The 21,097-nt window shown below is 46.7% G+C and overlaps 1 protein-coding gene across 4 annotated transcripts in view; it reads left to right on the top strand.

Annotated features, from left to right (window-relative positions):
• DYSF (dysferlin) overlaps positions 1–21,097 on the top strand; it is a 304,075-nt gene that overhangs the window by 212,512 nt on the left and 70,466 nt on the right. For 3 of the 4 annotated variants that reach the window (XM_073343024.1, XM_073343023.1, XM_073343026.1), the window contains one exon: positions 18,128–18,190. The exons of the other annotated variant lie outside the window; for it this stretch is intronic. In XM_073343024.1, coding sequence (XP_073199125.1) covers positions 18,128–18,190 — 63 coding nt within the window. The remainder of the gene's footprint in view (positions 1–18,127; positions 18,191–21,097) is intronic. 4 annotated transcript variants of the gene reach the window in all.

Genomic DNA, 21,097 nt, shown 5'->3' with positions numbered 1-21,097 from the left:
TCCATCGCTCAGGCTCCTTCTTTCTGCCTGCACCCACACTGTGGCCCCCAGACTCTGACTGCTCCCGCTGGTGGAAAACAGCAGAGTGGTCATTGCACCGAAAAGAAACAGGCGGTGGATTTCCCTCCTGTGGAAACAAAGGACCACTCCAGCCTTTTTCAGTTTTTATTGGCTTTGTTCTACCAGTGGAGCTGGAAGCAGAGGTGCAGTGTTTATAGCAGCAGCAGCTGCTGACTGCCAGATCTGCGGGGACCAACCCTCTGTCTCTGGCTGTTATCTGAAAGGGCAGAGTTTTCAGAAAACCCAGTTGTGGGTGGGTAGTGACAGGCTGTGGCATTTTCTGGGATTTCGGTGATCTGGGGGATTTGACTCGCTCGAGGGGAGGTGCCGAAGGAAGAACATGTTGCTGCTTCCCCTTCCCGAGCTGCCAGTCTGGTGCTGCTCGCTGGCATTCCAGCCCTGCCCATGCGGTCGAGAAGACTGGTCTCCAGAGGGCACCATTTCTGAGCTCAGCTCCCGAACATGAGGCTTCCCAGCTCCGTAACCGTTTGGCCTTCTTAGCTGCTGTCGAACATGTGCAAATGGTTAAGCCTGTGTGTTTGAGGCACAGGGCTGCATGTGAACTCGATTGCTAAGAAACCCCAAGATGAGGGGTTCCAGGAAGGTCAGTGGAGCATTTTAATCGGCTCCTGCTTTTCCCCCTCTGGTGTGCTAAGCGCCCGCTTTGCCAATCCCGCAGATTCCTCACTGCCTACTTTAAGGAGCCCCTGACGCTGCACAGAATCCTGGGAATGGAAAGCCCTTGTTCCCTGGAAACAATGCTGCTTTTTACAGTATCTCTCTTCTGTTTCTCATCATACCTTGTGTTCCGTTGCTGTGGAAAGCAGGGTCTCCCATTTCTTCTGTTCCTGCTGCTTGTTCCTCACCTCGGCTGGGTATCGGTCACCTCCTTCTGTAATGCCCCGGGGGACTCTGCAGTCCAGTAGGTCTCCTCCCCATAACTTATATGATCCTCCCTGGAAATGGGTCTACACCAGCACCCTAGGATCAAAAACAGTCTCCCGGAACTTTGGGGAAGTTCTGGTTCAGATCCTGGTTTGAAGATGAACTTGACACTTCGGTTCCATCTGTAATCCTAATTCACCACCCTCTCTATGTGTGCATTACACTGCTTCCCCTGCCTCTAATGTGGCATCTTAGTGCAACCTACCCACCAGTGTGTCACGTGTGCTCAATCCACAGCATCTTTGCACACCAGGGCCCTTGACTAGGTGGCTTGAAAGTTTGGGTCAAAGTGCAGCAGTAAAAGTTGTCTGCATAGCACTAGAATCCTTGCTTATGCATCCCTGTTAATCCACACCCCTGGCAAGGGAGCCCGTTGCAAAGGACTGAAATTTGCAAAGCTAGGGAATAAGGGTAACATTTTGAAATGCAGCTGCCTGAAGATTAGGCTCCTAAATCCATGGTTAGAAACCTAAATAAAAGTGGTTTGGCGTCTCAAAAGTACTGAGCACTCACAACCACTGGGAGCAGCAGGGGCTCAGAACCTGTGCAAATCAAGCTAAATATGGAGCTAGCAGATGAATTTGACACCCAGATTTGAAAATGTTGATCTAAGTGAACACTCGTAATCAAACGGGGGGGGGGGGGACACCCAAAGGATCATGCGATAAAAATGTACTCGGTCTCTGTTTGCCATTTGTGGATTCATTTGAATTATTTATGATAATGTTTCATAATGTACCAGGAAAGGCACTGGAACATGTCTTGGAAAAGACTGAAAGTTTAGTAATAGGATACTGTGATGCTCTGTTCAGGAAACCCAGAGCCTTAAGCCACTGTGTCAGAAGGGGTGAGCTTTGCTGGAGGTTAGACTGTGTGTCCGCCCCCTGCCACACCAGTCTGTGCTTCACCAGCAAACTCCTCGAGACTCTGCCCATCTTCACCTAGCCTGGCAAGTAACAATCAGGGACCCCCAGTTCCTGAGTTCCCCAGAGACATGTCTCTGTTGAGTCCAGTCCCTCTCACTGGACACCCCTGGAAATAATTCCGTTTTGCTGTCTCCAAAGAGATGGTACCCACACCTACCTATTGGTTGAGCTGCAGACTCACTCTTTACATCAATATAACAGTACTGCATGGGTTACAGTAAATCTAAGAAAAACGCTGTATTAATAAAAAACAGTGTTTTAAGTGATGCTAAGCAAGAGAAAAAGAAATGGGTATGGTTAAAAACAAACAAAAATAGCATGTTTTGTAGTGCCCAAAACTTGATCCTAGCAAGCTATGGCTTTGTCTAAACAGTTTGCTCACTTCTGTCAAGCTAACAGCATCTCCAGCCTTTCCTGGTAAGAGGATCCAACATTCCCAGAATCAGAGGGTACCGTCCCGTAGGGTCTAGATAACTAGAATGTCTTTTGGCTCCCTTGGTATTTCCCAGAGTCCATTGTCTTGACCTCGAGAGCCAGGAAGATGTCCCGGGGTGCAGACTCTGTCCCCCGATGTGCTCACTACGCTGTTTCCTCCACCTCCTGTTAGCTTGATTGCTTTGTTTACCTTATATGTAAATGTATTGCCATTGTCCAGGGCTTACAAAGCTTGACCCAGACAGGTAAATGCACATTCCTTTGTGTAAGACAGGCTTCTTTATCAACTCTGCCCCCCAAACATATTGTAGGAACATATTTCCAGCACATAACATAACTCTTAACACACCATTCATCCGTACATCACATAAATATATTCATGACCAGCGTGTCACCAGTTTTTATATGATACCTTACTTGATACACTTTGTATACAATATTATTGTACTATAAATTAGCTGATTCAATACTTATTCTTTGGGGTTCAGACCCCCTGCTTTCCCTCTGCGGAGTCCGGACCCTGATTGTCACAGAGACCTCGCTGAGAATCAGAATGATAAAACCACTCTTCTTCTGTAGAGTTCAAAGTGCTTTATGCCAAAGGAGAGGCAGTGTGGCGTAGTGAATAAGGGACTGGCCTGGTACTCAGGAGGCCCCGGTTCTTTTCCGGTTCTGGTAGTGACCCTGGGCAAGTCCTTTCTATACCTTATCTGTAAAATGCAGGATCTCCTTTGAAGAGCACTTGGAGATCTACTCATGAAAAGCACTATAGAAGATTTAGACAGAGTCAAAAATGTTCATGAAACTGTCATCCTGTTTTTTGTCTAGCTCTAACAGATGTTATTCTCCCCACTTCACAGAGGGGGGAAACTGAGGCAGGCAGCGGTGAAGTAATTTGCCCAGTGCCACACAGTAAGCTAGTGGCAGACTGCTGATTCCGAGGTCTGTGCGTAATGTGCTGGACCATGCTACCTCTGCCCAGGGATTGCTGTTAAATCTTCTCTGAGGGGCCGGGGAGGTGGCTGGGTTATGAGGTGTGTGTTAGCAAAGGGTGGATTGGTACTAAAGATGCCCGTTGAGAAGAATCCCACAGAATAGTTGTTGGCGGCGCGGCACCTGGAGACTGGGCTGGGATGAGCATTTTCTTATGAGCATGTCCTTCAAAATTCAGGTCAAAGCCCGGTAAATAATCTGATTAGGGGGTGCCTGTTGTTTGCTTGACTAGCATTTCAGAAGGTCGTTTCCAGGAATTTGTGAGCACAGTATTTGCTCTGGGCAAGGGATGGGGGTCCAGCGTTGGTTGACTTTGTAAGGGATGGCGGAGGGGCGGTCGGGACCTTTGTTTAGGCATGAGATGGTGCCTGGAGGGACAGGGGATGTGGGGAGGGAACCGATGCTGGTGGAAACTCCGGCTTCAGTTCTGCAGCACTTCTGGCCGTCTCTTCTCAGTACCTCCTAGGCAACAGTGAGACAAGCTCTGCTCTCAGTCACATGGTTTAATTTCGGAGCACCTCTGTCAGAGTCTCTTTGGATTTACCCCAGGATAGCGAAGAATTCAGCCTCGACTGTGTCTGCTTCATCAGTCATGGGAGACATGAGGCGTCTCAGGCTCCTGCTCATGGGGAAGGTGCCGTTCACATGGGCACCTGGGGCCAGATTCATTCTTGCTGTCACTCCAGTTACTTCGCTGGACAGATTTAACCCCTGACTGTGTATTGCACCCAGCAAGGTTGGCTATCCCCGGATGGGACTCGGGCCAGTGGTGGGGTAATCTGGAGAAATTGCTCTTGATGTGCTTCTAATGACCTGTGAGTTAAAGGAGATGAAGATCTTCACTAGAGCTGGCCAGAGAACCAAGAATTTTCCTGCCCAAGTTCTCTTGGGGAAAATCCCCTTTTGCAATAATCCCATTGGAACATTCTGGTTTTCCTGCTGGGAAATTTGGAAATGGGGGAAATTAGGTTTTCCCCTGCACTTTTTCTGTGCTCTGTTACTGCTTCCCAACTGATAAATGTTGGGGAACAGTCAGAAGAGGGGGGATAATGGGGGCAAACACTTTTACTTTTAATGTAACACAGTTAAGTGACGGAAATGTTGCTTTTAAAAGTGAAAGTGTTACTGGTTTCTAACTGGCCAAAATTGGGAAACTGACTAAAAGGAGGGAAACCCACCATTTTGAAAGCAAAAAATGTAAAAATTACAAAAAAAGAGAAAAGAAAGAAAGTCCGCCCCCACCTCCTGAAATTATTTGCTTTGAAAAACTTCCAAAAATGAAAATTTTTGTCAAAAATGAATATTTTGTTTGTTTTTGATTAATCTCTCTTTTCCAACTACCTCCCCCCCCATTTTCCTTGGAAAATTTGGGACCAGCTCTAATCTCTGCTCCTGGCAGCATGTTTGGATTTTGTAGGAGGCCAGCCCAAGCTGAACAGCCTCCTAATGAGATGGATCACAGCTGGTGGGGTAGACATCCAAACACAGCAACAGCTAAACTGGCTGCACGCACGCTGCCCTGTGCACCAGGAAACAAGGTCCCCGATCCCCAGTGGGATTCTCTTTGTTGTACGGTAGTTGCCCCGAGGTTTCTCTTTACTGCCAGCTGTGGGGAAATAAACCCCTTCCCCAAGCTTTGCTATCGGCCATGCAGATAGGAACTGCAGACCGCTGCCACTCTGGGTGCGAGGTGAGAGCCTGTGCTCCTGTGATTATTGCTGGTGGGAAGGGTTTGGAGTGGTGTTCGGGGGCCCTATATAGGTGGGGTCTGTGGCTGTGTTTGAAGCAATGGTCTCTTTTTGACTCTGCATCAGGGGCTGCGACACACAATCCTTTTGCACATAGATCCCACTGCATGGTTTCCCGGTTCATCCCATTTGTAATGGGCTTTGTTTGCAAGCCGCCAGAAATGAATGATACCTCTAAGCGAGGAAAGGTCCTTGTCCTAGAGTGGCCAGCCCCTTGAAGGGCCTGGGAGCAGCCAGCCAACTTTGCTCTTAGGAGCCTGGCAGGAGAGTGCTGGGAATCATCAGGCCCAGCAGGGCAGCGTCAGGTGACTGGGCCTGGTGATTACCAGCTGGGGGTTACAGAGGCGGGGCCTGGGACCCAGAGAGGAATAGGGGAATGGTCTCCTATAGCTACAGTCCAGGCTGCAGGCAGTGGGCTGTGGGCAGATGGCTCTGTGGACCATCCCCAGCCTGAGGGGAGACCCCGACCACTAAACTGCCAGAAGCCCACAAGCCATACTGGGACAATTGCTTTCTGTTGTCAGTGTACATGGACAATAAACTGAGCCCCGAGGCAAGGACTGAGAGTGAGCTGATCAGGGAGTGGCTGGTTATTGCCCCAGGCAGGTGAGCGAGCCCGCCAGCCCACAATCCCCCAGAGGTAACAGGGCATCATTGACTCGGAGCCTAAAGACACCGAAGGTCCCAGCCATCAACTTCAGTGGGAGCTAAGCTTCTCGGGTTGGGCCCAGATTTGGCATCAGGAAAGCGGCAAGATTCCAGTAGTGATAGGCAACCATCCAAAACGCCATGGTTCTGTTCAAGGAAGCATGCCCCCAAATTGGGATCATCGCCGCCAGAGTTTGGGGAAACATGCCGCAAGCTTGAGCTGTGCCAGGCTGCAAAGGGCGGGTAGGTGGGTGATGTAAGTTTGCGAAACAGCTATCAAACATGATTGCTTTTAGATCCTACTGTGGCAGTCTGAGGGCCCACTCTTGTTAGTCAGACATTTCTGGAAATGGAGAGGCGAATAGCTGCATGGAGCGGTTGTTACTAATTACCATATATAGCAGATTTGGCCGGAGAGCGCTCAAGAACAGGCCTCAGAGGGAGATGCCCAATATTCCCTGATCCTGTCTCAGCAACATTACTAGAGCCAGGGAAGCCCAGAAGTGAGAGAGAATGGCAGGGGGTGAGGAAGGAGCAAAGAGAACTCTTCCAAACCATAATGCAGAGTGCCGAGTTCGAGCTTGGGCGAAAGGTTCAAATAATTCCTTGCGTTAGGAATATAGGAACTGCCAGACTGGATCAGTCATTGGTCTGTCTAGTTCAATATCCTGTCGCCAGTAGTAGCTGGTAAGACCTGCTTCAGTGGAAGAGGCAAGAAACCCAACAATTAATGGAATAACTTGCCCACAGAAAAAGGTTTCTTCCTGACCACCCATTAATTGGGCTATGACCTGAAGCAGGAGGGTTTATATCCCTTCCAAAGCACTTGTTAATTATTTTTTTAACATCTACTATTTTACCTGGATATTTCTCTTATCCATACAAATGTCCACTCCTGCTAATCTCTTGGCTTCAGTGGTACATTGTGGCAGAGAGTTCCCCAGGCTGATTACGAGATAAAGCATTTCCTTTGATTAGTTTTTAAAGTGGCTGCCTTTCATTTTCCCTGGCCATCCCCTCAGTCTGGCGTTCTGAGACTGGGCAAACAAACGCACCCGGGCGATCCAAGCCACTTCACTAATTGCCCTCTTTCTCTTGTTAATGGAAATTCCTGAACTTTATTTTGCCGGCTGTTTATTATTCCAATTGCTGCCTTTGTGTGGGAAAAAAATATTTCCTCTTATAAATGCTCTTTATTAGAGCGGCCCGCTGAGAATCTTGTGGGCACGGAGACAAGGCTGCAGCTGCGCTGGGAGTTTCTGCCCGGCACGCTAAGCGAGGCCTCTGTGCCAGTTCCTTTTGGCCCAGTTGCTCAAGTGCTCTGTTCTGCAGCCCTTCCATTGCGAGGCCCAGAGCTAGAGACTAGCTCCTTTCAGATCTAGGGCTGGATGGGTCACAGACCCTGACCTCAGGGTAGGAGTGGAAAGCATTAAGGAGTTGTGGCCCGGGTAAGTTGCTACCCTCATTGCAGCCTGGAAAATGCTCCTGTCTCTCAGGCTGGTTCTAGAGCGCCCCATGGGGGCCTTCTTCTCAGACTCGTGACTAAATGCTGCAGTTCGGCCCTTGCTGCACCAGAAGGTAGCGGCCGCAATCCCAGTGGTGGTCAGGAAGCATGGCCGAGGGAGAGGAACTCTGCTCCCGTTCCCCACTGATGAAGGCCTCCTACTGAGGAGGAATCTCATCTCGGTGGTAATTCTTCCTGGAGTCTTTAGTCCGGCGGGGGCTGGGCTTGCATCATGGCCACCAGCGTTAAGACCCCTGCCCGCCCCCAGGGCTCCCAGCAGCACTTCATGAGCAAGCCTGGATAGAGGCAAGAGTATCGACACCACCATCACGCACAGGTCACTGCCCCGATAGAACTGCCCTCAGGGCCTGGGCGTGGAATCAGTGTCGCAGTCTCTGAAACGCCCGGGTGTATCGGCCATTTTTCCCCCTTCATTTGTCTTGGGTTGGTAAGAATCTCCCCACGAGGGCAGAATGTCCCTTGAGGCGTGGGTGGCTGCTGTCCATAAAGCCTGATTCTCCTGTCTGTCCACAGACAACACGGTGTGCCCATGTTATTCATGTTTAAAGGAGCCCCCACCGAATTCATGGCCCCATTGTGGTAGGCGCTGCAGAGACGCACCGCGAGAGTCAGCCCCTGTGCGGAAGAGCTGACAATATCAACAGGGGAGGCAGACAAATGGGAGGAGCGAGGATTACAGTCCCTATTTTACCGATGCGGAATTGAGGCACGGAGGGATAAAGGCCCAGATCCTCAAAGATTTCAGGCATTTAACTCCTATTGAGTTCAATGGAGGAGCCTAAATATCTTTGAGGATCTGACCCTAAGTGACTTGTCCCAGGTCACACAGGGGGTCTGTGAAGAGTTGGACATTGCATCCAGATCTTGGATGAAATTGTTCCGAATTATCTTTTTTGTCTGAAAAATGGCCTTTTTTTTTTCTTCTAAAAATGTCAGGAAGATTTTAATTCCTTTGTGATTTCTTCTGTTTTTTTTTTTTTTTATGGGAAAAACAGAAAAAAGTGTTGACTGTTAATTTCCGCCTCCCTTTCCTTTCTCACGCTGTTCCCTCTCCCCCTGTCCTTTTTGCTTTCTCCACTCTTTTCCCCCCCATGTTGCTACTGAAAAATGCGGGGGGAAGGAGGAAAAAAGGGAGCAAGCTCAGAATCTTTTTGGTTTTTTTGTTTGGAAAACTGAAAAATTTCAGTGCTGGGGTTTTAATTTGCATTGAAAAATCTGAATTTTAAAAAAAAATTTGCTATTTGTTGTGTAGCTCTATATGTATGCATGCTTACATGTCTGCAGTATGCTGGAGAGAGAGAGAAACTGCAGGGATTATATAGATAGACATGCATGCGTATATAAATAGACATATACCTATGAGCCCTGGTTTATTTTTAAAAGGTCACTACCAGTGTTGGGGGTGCAGTTAACTACAAACACACACAATTTAGGCACCAATCAGCTATTCAGGCTTCTAAGGGTACGTCTACACTGCAGCCACTGACTGTGTTTGCCGCTCGAGCTGACATGCCTGAGCTAGCTTGTATCTACCTAGCTTGGGTCCTGGAGTGGTGCAGCAGCAGTGTGAACTGGCGCTGCTGGTAATTACCCACGGTTCTGGACGGGCGTCTTCAACCCACGTTGCTGCAACATCACTGCTCTGGGAACCCCGCTGGCCCAGGTATGTCTGCTTGAGCTGCATATAGACATACCCTTAAAAAACGGTCCCATTCTACTCACTGACGTCAATGGGAGTTTTGCCAGTGACTTCAGTAGCAGCAGGCTCCATACCCGAGTGCTCCCATTTACGCCTGCCATTGAGCCATAGAAGCGATAAATTGTAATAATGGCACCCTCTAAGTGGGGGTTGCGTGGGAGGCCTCTTCAGAAGCACGTTTGATTCCCCATCGCCACGGGCCTTGCACAGCCGTTTCCCCAGTGTCAAGTGAATGGAAAATGCTGCTGACGGTGTGGTGTTAATGACAGCTGGAGGTTTGGATCAGTGCAGAATTAGGCCCTTGGCACGCACCACGACTGTGTGTGTATCGATTTAATTTGAGTCTATGCAGCCACTATCTCTGCTGATCTATCTGTCATCACTGGGCTGAGTTTATTTTTTCCAGCTGATCTCTACCAAGTCTCCAAAGCGCTAGGGCTAAAACAGCTGCTAGGAGACGGACACGCCGCATCAGACTACAGACCGTTTCTTCTTTAAGCCGACCCTGAAGCCTGCTCCTAATTAGGCTAATTTGGAGCGAGGCTGAGAGACTCCTCTATTGTGTATACTGAATGCCCTGGCATTGTGCAACTGTTTAAATGGCAAAAATTAATTCTGTTTAGATGCGGTGGATCGTCATGGGCAAATAATTATTCTGTTTGCCGCACCCTGTCACCACTGGCGCCACAAGATCCACCCCTCCTGCGCCCCCCACCCCTCAGCATGCTATTCCAGCCAGGAACGGAGAGAACAAACATTAATTTTATTTAGGGCCAGCGAGCGGCAGGGGGTTGGGGGAGAGAAAAGAGGGATCGATAGTTAACTGCTTCAAACCTCGGCATTCATCCAGCATTGCGGGGGGCTGCTACTGCATGTGCAAGCATAGCAAGGGGTCCGAACCCCAGCTCTGAACCCCTCCAACGTTGGAGGAGTTTAAGGTCCAGGTCTGAATGCAGCAGCTCACATGGGAATCCTGGATCAAAACCCGGAGAAAGTTTGCTTCTGAATCTGGCCTCTGTGCCTCTCTTTCTCCATTGGCTAAATAAGAAAAATACTTAACCACCCCTGCAGAGGCCATGAGCTCTTCAGATACAAGGGGTTAAGGTTATTACTGCACTAATCATGGGAAGGGATCCCCCCCAAAATGTAGAAGGTGTCTCCTCTGGTATCATCAAGTCCCAAAGTTTAGCTGAGATTTGCATGGTTTCTGGCTTCATTGCAGAAGCTTCCTGCAGAGCTAAGCACTCAATCCTGCAAGCTCTGAATATAACCTTCATCTCCATTGACTTTCATGGGGAGTGAGGACTCCTTCCAGAACTGGGTGATTACTTGCCTGGATTTGGCCAGGAAATGCTGAAACCGCAAAGGAAAACAGTCATTTCCATCCCAGCTGAGAGTAGGGTGTCTATTAGTAAATTTCATACAGGAACCTGATCTAGCAAGACTTCCAGAGCAGACAGGCTCTGAAATGCACCTGAACTTTGAGCTGCTGGTCCTAACCTGTTGTTATTCACCATTGCATGTGCTAATCAGAGACAGCCTCAATCTCCCAGCCCTAAAAGCCTCCAGACTTTGGAGTGTTCCCTATCTAGTATCTAAGTGTTTTAGGATATAATCCTGCCACCCATTGCCATAGTATTCAAGCTGCTTCCATGTAAAATCAATAGCAACAACCAAGTCCCCCTTCTCCCTTTCGGGGGTCAGAACTCTGCTTGGTGGTAGGGATTTTTAGGGGGGGTTGCGAACGAAAGGGGGGTGTTCAGATTGTGCATGTCAATGATGGTGGAAAGGCTTTTTCAAAGATAAAGTCTTTCCAATGTTTCCTAACTATGGTCAGGCCCTGGATTCACCTGGTCTCCTGTGGGCGATTGTCCTGTGGCGGGATCCCTTCAACAGGGAGCGCTTTGACCCTAGCTCTCCAGCATTCCGTTCAGGGCTTTGAGCTCTGCCCTGTCCCAGAGGAGCGCAGCTGTCATGGGGTGTCATGGGTCGAAGTTCAGTCTTTGATGTGGCTGGGGCTTGATCTTTTAATTGCTTTGAAAATTAGGACCAAGGCCTTAATCCAGCATTGTAAGCTGACAGGGAGCCAGTGCAGGGTCTTGAGGGTGGGTGTGATGTGTTTACCATAGCCTGAGCCATGGAGAAAGTGGGCATTGCATTCTGTACCAGCTAGAGCCTGGGAATCATTTTCACCTGCAGCTTCAGACACAGGTAGTTACAGTAATGCAGTCTGCAACTGATGAACGCAGGGATCACTGGGGCCTGCTCCTTGTTGAGGGGAAGGGAGGAAGTTTCCAGGTGAGCTGGAGGTGAAAGAAGGCATTTTTTGGAAACTGATGATCCTTGATCATCCGGGCTTAGCGAGGTGTCAAATAGAGCCACAAGGCTTTGCAGCCTTTTAACAAATGGGGGCTGGAAGCCTTCGATGGAAGGTGGAGACAATGTCTTCGCCAGCTCTTCAGAACGTTTCCCCCAACCGAGCAGCATCACTTGGGTCTTGCCTGGGTTCAGCTTGAGCCAGGTGCTCTTCATCCAAGAGTTAATTTCCTATAGACAATCGGACTTGTTAGCAGTGGCAGTGAGTGAGCGTGAGATGCATAGCTGAATTTCATCAGCCGCTAAATCTGGGGGCAGGGGTCATCTCATTCCCTCTCCCAGAGGTCTCATGTAGATACCGAAGAGATGCAAGGCTAGTCTGGATCCCTGTGGGGCCCAGCAGGTCCCAGGCCTTCAAAGAGGAGGAGAAGTAGCTCATCATCACTCTGAGTTCTGCTGGAGAGGGACGACTGGAGCCCCTGCAGTGCTGCGCCATCTGCTCTCGCTATATCGTGTTGGGCGGGTTGGCAGTACTATCTGGTTCACTCTGTCAAAGGCTGCGGCGAGGTCCGGCAGTGCGAGCCTGGGGATCTGACCTGTGTCTGTGGCCAGGAGGTCGTCTTTTAGTGCCACTAGAGCTGCGCCCTTGTCTGAACCCTGATCGCAAGACATCTGGGATGATGACTAGTGCCACGTGACATTGGAGCTGGGTAGTTACTCCTTTTTGAGTGGTTCTCCAGCCGCAGTCCCGTCTTTGGGTTCCATGGGCCAGATTTTCATCGTTGGCTTCTAATTTATCACGTGCAATTGATCACATGTGCACAGCAAGAGGCTTGTCCAGCTTAGCATGTGCTTAACGTGACCAGCTTAGCAGCAGTAAAGGGAATGTGCTCTGTCAACGTTAGACTTTTAGAAGGAGTTAGTCAACATGTGTTAACCTTTAAATCCTTGTCTAGACAGCTGTGTGGCCGGGTTAATGCACCACTGAAGGCCTTGGCTACACAGGAGGTCAGACTTCATCTGATTATGGTCCTTTCTGGCCTTGAATCTATGAGAATTTGGCACAAAATGTCCAAAACATACCAATACGTTGTTTTTCTTTCATCTTTTTCTTTTAACCTGACAACTTCCCTGTCTATGAGGCTGGGGGAATGATGGACTACATAGCACATGCCCATATTTCACGAATACCGTCTGTACAGGCGTTATAATCTGTATAGGTTGGTACATAGAGCTTTGGCCTGGCCAATGAGGGAGCTGGATTCTTGCCCTGGCTGTGCCAGTAACCAGGGCAAATCACTTCACCTCTCGATGCTATAGGTTTCTCCACTTGTAAAACAGCAATGATGATATTTGCCGTCCCCTGTAAAGCATTTTGACATTCACAGAGCACAAACACTTTTGTTTTGCTTTTGCTTTGGGAGCTGTAAAAGTAAATCTTTCGTGTTTTTCTAGCACTTTCCATTCCTGTGTTTTTACCTTTTTGTTTATTGCTCCTGAATGTCTATTTTAATGAAGAGCAAAACTGGGAGGACAATTACTATTATTATTTTAGTACTGACTGTGTGCACAAGGTCCACAAATTAAGACGATTCTGGCCCCAAAGATCTATCAGTCTCTAGAAGACATATGCAGAGAATATGGGTGTGCCTCAAAGAACCCTGAGCAGGGAGTAGCTTAGAGTTTTAATTTATATATATGTAAAAAGAAATTAAACCATATATTTATTCACTTCAATTTCATACAACCAGCAAAGGAAAAAAGTACTTGCCAGTGCTCTAGGCACGTCTTACAAGAATCAAAAACACACTCCGTTGAACTACACCTTGCAAAAGACATCAACATTCCAGCATATCAATACTGTTGAGACATTTTCACCCCACCCCCCAAAAAAGGCAAACCTAAGCTGAAAATTGATAGCATTTGAGAAACTACTCACTACATCCATGAAACTCAAAGGCTTATCTCCACGCCTAACAAAGTAATCACTGTTACCCACAGGAAATAACTATGTTCATGAAAAGATGGAAAGTTGAGGTATGCATAGACACTGAAATTGAGGAACGGGAGAACATATGGAGCGATTCTCTGTCTATTTCAATAAACATGTCAATAAAAAGAAAATGACATTAAAATTCTTTATCAAAGGCACCCAACTCCCCTTAAAGTTAAAGAAATTTATGGAACAGGGTGGGCAAAATGCTGGAGATGATGTAGTAAAATGGGAGCATACATGGTGGGCCTGCCCCAAAATTAAGACATTTTGGAAAGCTGTTGGGGACTCCATACAGGAGATAATGGTGTCAGCTGTCAGTTAACCCCTTAGTGTTTTTGTTAAATTGTCCTAAAAACTCTGCATCTTATAAAAGCCCTAAGGAATTGATCACTCATCTCCTGATTGCTGCTAGAATTACCATAGCAAGATGGTGGAAGAGGAGTTACTCCCCTAAATGTATTGTCTGGTATCAAAAAGTGTGGGAAATTCTGGTACTAGAAAAATTAACTCATCAAGTCAGAGTTTTACAAAGGAGAAAGAAAAAAAGCTAACTCCTGTACTGAGAAATCTGGTGGAACTTTTTGGAGTTTGCTGGAGGAATCGCTGTCAGCAAATTGGATAGTTTGAGAACTTTCTTTGAATACTATGGGAGAGAGAAATCCCTTCAACAATAATGAAACTCAAAATTAAGATAGTAAGACAAAGAAAATAGGAGGAAAAAGGAGAAAAGCTTAATATTGTGTAGAATTTTGATAGGACAACTAATGAACAGGTTATGCATATAAAGGTAAGAAAAACAGAAGTTTGGACCTGAACATGAGATAATGAAAGGTCTCATCAGTTCAGCTTTAGGGACTCCCATAGGCCAATTTATAATTGTGTATTTGTGTATATACTATGTTATTTCTATTTAAGTTGTAAAACAAGTGTTATAAGATTTCTGTTGTAAAAGAATGGATCTGTTAATAAATCAAATCAAATAAAAAAAATACGTGACTGAAATCACCCCAGATCCAGAAGCCCAGCCATACTCCCAGAAAATAATAATAAAAATCTCCCGACAGCCAACCGAGCTTTCCATTCTCACCCCAAAAAGCCCATGAAAATTGACACTGTTATGCAAAAGTCCTGTGGAATTTTATTTGTGTGAAACAAATAAAGGACTATGGAAACAATTCTAGTCCTATCGAATTTAATAGAAAATGACAGCCTTTCTGTAGTTGTGTGCAGTGCAGGTGTAGCTGTGCTGGTCCCAGGTTATTAGAGAGACGAGGTGGGTGAAGTATTATCATTTATTGGACCAACATCTGTTGGTGAGAAAGACAAGCTTTCAGACCACACAGAGCTCTTCCTCGGGTCTGGCAAAGGTACTGAGAATGTCATAGCTAAACACAACGCTATCAGTAAATACACTCTCAGTACCTTTCCCAGACCTGAAGAAGAGCTCTGGGTGGCTCGAAAGCTTGTCTCACTAATAGAGGTTGGTCCAATACCTCACCCGCCGTCTCTCTCTAACCTTTCTGTAGGGTGTTTGACTATCCTATAGAATTCTATAGCTGGGGTATAATTTTCTGTTCTCTCAGGTGGTCCAGTAAACCGAGAGAACCATGGGACCCTTCTGTGAAGATGGGCGTTGCAGCGTAACCTCTAGCTCCACAGATATGGGCAAGTTCAGAAGAAGGAGTGGGGATGAGTTCCAAAGCGGGGGGCTCCTCCTGGAGATCACCCTGCCAGCTGTCCCCTCCCATCTGAAGCATTGGGAGGAAGCATGGTGCAACAGACAGAGAGTCAGGCAAAACCTGGGTTCTGTCCCCACCTGTGACCTGGAGTGGGGCCCAGATCTTGTGTTAGGGCCTTTAGCTATACTGCCATATGAGTCATAATCGCCTTTAGGCCTTCAGCTCAGGCACCCCCAGTGGTTACAATGAGCAGTGTGCCATGTGTGGGAGAAGTGATCTCTCAAGCAATCAGGTCCCAAACTGCTTTGGGCATTTTTCTGTCTTGTCTTTGGCAAATGGAAACTTTACCCAGCCATGTATGGACTCCCCGTCTGCCTCATGCTTGCACACACATGTGGAGGGGAGTGGATGCCAGCATTGCTCTGTACTGATTGTCCGATTGTGTCTGAAGCAAGGGAAAAGGTTATTTTCCCCCTCGTCTTGAGAGCATTGTGTATTCCTCGGCGTGTCTCTAAGCCATTTGCTCCACTTCTTTCCAAGTCTGGTTTTGGTTCCTAGCACATCAGATTAGTGTAATTTGGGAACAGGATCACATGGTTGTCTTTTTATTTTAAAACACGGCCTCTGATGCCACCGAGCTGAGGTGCACCCTTGTCTCTAACAGGTGTGGGATGGTAAGTTTGTTTTAAAAAAATGTGTGCAGAATGTGCCCATTGTTACTGTGTACATAATGCAATAGAAATGTCATGGGTAATAACGTAGAGCAAGAAATGTACTGCCTGAGACCCACAAGAAGGAAACTCTACTGCACCCAGGCTCTCCAGCACCCTTTTGCAGGGTTCCTGAATGACACCTTGGTGCCCAGTTACACTAAACCCTTCTGGCAGATGCTCATGGGCCTGAACTTTGACAAGGACTCAACACCCACATTTGTCAGCCAAGTTTTCCAGAAGAGCCCAGTGTCCATTTAGGCACCTGGTAGAGCAGCCATATTTCCAGCCCCCAGCAGTCTCGTTCTCAATGGGCTCTTTTAAAAGTCACCTAAGGTCCCTCAATGGGAGCTGAAATATGTCCCCCCCCCCAGTGTGGGCACTGAGCACGTTTGGAAATCTGAGCTCCATGTTGCTTTTCAGCTGAGACGTGCTCCGACCACCAGCCCAGCCAAGTGGGAAAGAGAATCTTGGCGACCCTGGTGGAGCTGATGGGTAACAGATCACAAGGCTCCCAATCTGAGTTTTATCTGCCATAAACCTGCAGGGTGCTCGTGGGAGGTGGGCTGAAATCAAAGCCCAAATCTGAGTCCCTGCTCACAGCATTGGTGATTTTCCAGTTGAGAACCAGGGGATGGGCTCCCTCTTTGTGCCAGACCCCTGGATCCTGAACTGCTGCAGATGCCCTGGAAACCTGGGTTTGGATCTAAATTTTGTGGCTTGAGCCCAGATAGTGGGATTCCACTTTAGAGTCTGGCTCTAGAATCAGCCTCACGCAATGTGTTGCAGTTATTACAATCTTCCCCCCTTTATAGCACCCTGGATGCTTCACTCCATGGACAGTGAGGGGCCATTGGCAACAATATGTAACTGGATTGAAATATACTTTAAACCATGAGCTTGATGGGAAATTTGTCAAGTTCAGCTTGATGTTCACGTCAATACATTGTTTCTTGGTGAGCGTCTCCCATTGTTTGTCCCACCATTTCTCACCCCCAAAAGAAACGTGCAGTTCAGACATTTCCTCCTTTTGAGATGTTGGTCCAGTTTCAGCCTGCTGCATTATTTATGGTGGAGAAGAGACAATCTAAACAACCAACCGGACAGCTGTTTGTTGGCCAAGGATAAGCAGCTCCATTCAGTGCTTGTTTAGAACAGATCTGGCTCATGAGTTTCCTAATCGCCTGTGCTAAAACACCTTGGGCTTGATTTATTCCTGCTGACACCATTGGCCTCAGCAGTGAATGTAGCTCATTTCATTTCAGATTCTGTGCATACATGCTGGAAGTAGGGGTCCTGGGGGTGCTGCCACACCCCATGACTTGAAGTGATTTCCATCATATATAGGATTTACAGTTTGGTTCAATGGCTCTCAGCACCCCCACTATAAAAATTGTTTCAGCACCCCTGGTTTTCTGTGTTGACAGGGTGAGCTGTCATCTTTTTTCATGCGTGAGACAATATTTATAACAATTTCCAGCCTCGTTCATAGCTTCTACGTAGCGTGAGTCTCAGTGCAGTTTCCAGTGGACAGTCATACAAAACCCCGCTACTACTGACCCCCAATCTTGGTAGAGAAGCCAAGGATACTGGGCCTTGGAGACCGAACGTTGTCCCTCACACTCAGGCTCATCTGTGCTAGAACTTTAGGTGTCGTGTTACCTCAAGAGGTCGTGTTAACTAACATGATGTTAACAACAACTCAGCTCTCAGCATAGACAGGAACTGAGCCCTGTGTTAGCTGGTCAGGAGAACAGACCAGTCCTCTATCAGGGGGTAGCTGTGTTAGTCTGTGGCCATAAAAACAACAAGGAGTCTGGTGGCACCTTAAAGGCTAACAGATTTATTTGGGCATAAGCTTTTGTGGGTAAAAAAACACTTCTTTGGAGGCAGTCCTCTGGAACCCTCTGGAACCCTGGTGGTGACCAGAGACCTGACCAGTCCCCATCCACACTGACAGCAAAGTTGTGCTTGACAAGTGTTCATCACGCTCCTCTGGGCCGTACTCTGATTTTCCTAGTGAAGACAAGGAAGGCACATTGGTAAGGCAACACCAGGGAAACTTGGCCTGCAATTGTCTATGCTGTCCCTGATCCATGTGCAGAAACTTCCAGTCTCCAGGACTGTTAATCTGTCTCTTTTCCCCAACACTAAATTCACTTAACACTGCCCAACCCCAACCCCCACAAACCCTTCTGTTTTCCTCAGATTTGGATTTTCCTGAACATTTTAGCTTATCCTAAAAATAGCTATGGAAATGATTACAGATCATGGCCCATATCCTCCCCTCACGCTGGCAGAGTCCAGTCTTGGGAGAATGTGGCTCTGTTATTTGGAAGGCTTTTGCATTGTTTTGATTCCTTAATTTTGTTCTAAAATTTGCTTTTGTCGTTTTGTTGAACTGTGTTTCCCTAACCCCACTGCTAACCAGTCATTTTAATTTGTAGCTTGCAGAGGGCATGACCAGCTCCGCTCTAATTAACATGCCAGCTTCTTGGGCCGATCTCCATGTATGTATTGCTTCATTTCTAACTTACTTAAGTGGGTTGCCTGGTTTTCATAAAGACTATCATTTAAAAAAAAATCTTCAAAAATTGGACCAGGGCTTTTGGTAAAAGATTCTTCTGATCTGCTAGAACAGTGACAGTTTGTGGGCATGTTTGTCTTTGGTCAATCATTTCCCTTAAAGTCAAAGAAACCAAGGTGGGGTTGGGGAGGACAACCAGAAAGTATCCTCCCTCCTATTCCGATTGTAAGTGCCCAGCTATGCATGTTCTGGAGGGCTGGCCTTGTGAAGAAGAAGGGATATGGGTTTGAGTCCAAGATGTGGGATTAGGTGGAAATTATCCAGATCCTGCATGGCAGTTCGTGATGCTCTAGATCTTATTTACCCAGTTCATTTGTCAAAGTGGTATGTTTTCTCATCATTTGTGGGAAGAGCTAAAAAAAACGTATTCAGGGTGAAACCCATCCCTGTTCAGGGGACTAATAGGAGACCTAGGCACCATTTAAGCCCTCAGCATTGGTCTTAAGTGGGACATAAGCCATGTAGAGACAAGTGGTGCTAGTCCACTGCACTGGACAGATTTTCAGCCTAAGTGCTTTGAAGGCAGCAGCCTATAGATGGATTTTCAGGGCAATCTTGGTCCCCTGGGTCTAGAGGAGTGCTATGAAGGCTAGAGCTGTCTGGAGGGAAGGCCCACAGTTGGTGTCAAATCATTCCGTCTCTTGCCCATTTGTAACAAAGTGCAGTATCTTGTTCCCACCTTGAATTTTTTGCAAAATCAAAAGTTTGCATAGTTTTTGTTGCCAGACAGGGTGATAAAATTTTGTCCCTTGATCTGTGTCGATAGCCACAAGGTGTAGCTTTGTAGACCTGCAGTGGTTCTGTTCTATGTCAGGGAAAAATTCCACTTGCTTAGACCATGGTTGAATTTGACCCATAAACTATAGGACAATTTCTGCTTCCATTTAAGTCAACAAGAGTTTCCCATGCACTCCTGAAGTCAGAATTTAGCTGCATTGCTTTCCATTTCCCTAATTGGAATAAATCCAAGTAATTCCTCCCGACCAACACTGCCCTCACCTGATTCGATATGTGTTCATGTATACAACAAAGAAGGGCCAAACCCAATCCCAAAGCCAAAGCCTTTGAAGACATTCAGATCTGAGTCTGTATCTAAACTTTGTGTTTCTCTGGGATTAGGCACAATAAATCCCCTTGGATTTGGTAAGGCTAGGTTCAAATTCTACTGCTAAAAGAGACCGAGATGGGCTTCCGCAGGCTGTACTGAACAGGTAGTTGATGGAGTATGTTCCATTTGTTGCATTGTAGGTTCTTGCTGCTGCGGCTTTTTGCATGTAAAAAGCCCGCAGTGGCATCTACACAGATATGGTCCAATGTGTCATGTACATTGTGTTCTCATCTCCTTTAAACAGACCCATCTGTCCTGTTGAATAAACACATTTACCTTTAAAACCCAATATATTTTTTATGCCTGGAAAACGTATCTTTTCCCCAAAGTGGTTTCCTTTCTCCATGCAGAAAGAAGAATGAGTGGCTTTGCTAGGATTTAGAATATGGAAACAAAGGTCCATAAATAGTCTTTTCCCTCCCCCGTTCATCAACATCTTTAATTTAGGTGAATATGTTTTCGCTTTAGTTCAAGTAAAATTTTGAAAAGAAAAAAAAGCTGCAAGTCATTAATTTAAAATAAAAGCCACAGAATATTGGGCTGCAATAAACCAATTCCAGTGCTGTGTGCTGGAACCCTATAAGAATGTGATTAAATATAATAAACCTCACGATCTAAAGCCCTGCTGACGCCTCTCAGGGAAAACCTTGGAATCCATTCTGTTTTCAAAGCTGCACCACTCACACCCCATGTATTTGACCCTCCATGTCTCCCTGTTCTTTATTGCTAAGGATCTTTGCACAAAAAACAGGTCCTTTTGTTGCTTTGGAATTGGGCGTAGAGGTTGCAGCTGGAAAATTTTAGGTTAAATATTTGGAAAAACTTTTATGGCCAAAAATTCCACACACACAATGCTTCTGAAGTCCACAGGGTCCCACCAGATCTCACTGGGTCTGGATTTGGCCCCGTGGTCCTGGAGGACTGTGAGACAAGATGAGACAGGAGGCTGTGGATTTGCCACCAGTGGCAATCCAAGGTTTAAGACTAGTGTACCCACATCTTCGGGCATGTCCACATGGGGTTTTTACCTTGAGTTAACAGATTCATAGATCCCAAGTCCATTCTGATCATCTAGTCGAACCTCCTATATAGCACAGGCCAGAGGCCTGCCGCAAAATAATTCCTAGAGCAGCTTTTAGGAAGAAAAAATTGTCAGTGATGGAGAATCCACCATGACCCTTGGTACATTGTTCCTCTGTTCTCCCTGCAGCGGAGTCTTTCTGAGAAGAATGCCCAAGCTAGCATGTGGCTATGGAACATTTAAAATGCAGTGATGGGGCTAGACCAAGTAATCTACCAATGAGAACACTTGACAGCTGTGTCCCTATCTCCAGCCAACTCTTAATACACTGCAACCAATAGAACCGTTGTATGCAGATTAGTTGTAGAGGAAAAGTGATGTCTCAATGGGTCCACTTAATAGCTTCACAAGCTGTGGACTTGGTCCTATCCATAGGCTGTATAAAGCATAACAGTTACATACAAAAAGAAAGGAGTACTTGAATGCATCCGATGAAGAGAGCTGTAGCTCATGAAAGCTTATGCTCAAATAAATCAAGTTGCATACAACAATCAGTAGTAACTTAGCTTAATTACAATTTAATTTCTTCAAGCATAGTGTGTGCACACAAGATTTCAGTGAATTTTAACTACACAGAAAGTTTGAAGAGTCTGTGTTATTCAGTTATTAAGATAATTAGGGACAAAGGGGAGATGCAAAAT

This window comes from Lepidochelys kempii, chromosome 4 (genome assembly GCF_965140265.1).
Source record: "Lepidochelys kempii isolate rLepKem1 chromosome 4, rLepKem1.hap2, whole genome shotgun sequence".
NCBI classification, from domain to species: Eukaryota; Metazoa; Chordata; order Testudines; family Cheloniidae; genus Lepidochelys; species Lepidochelys kempii.
This window is presented reverse-complemented; position numbering and strand designations above follow the sequence as displayed.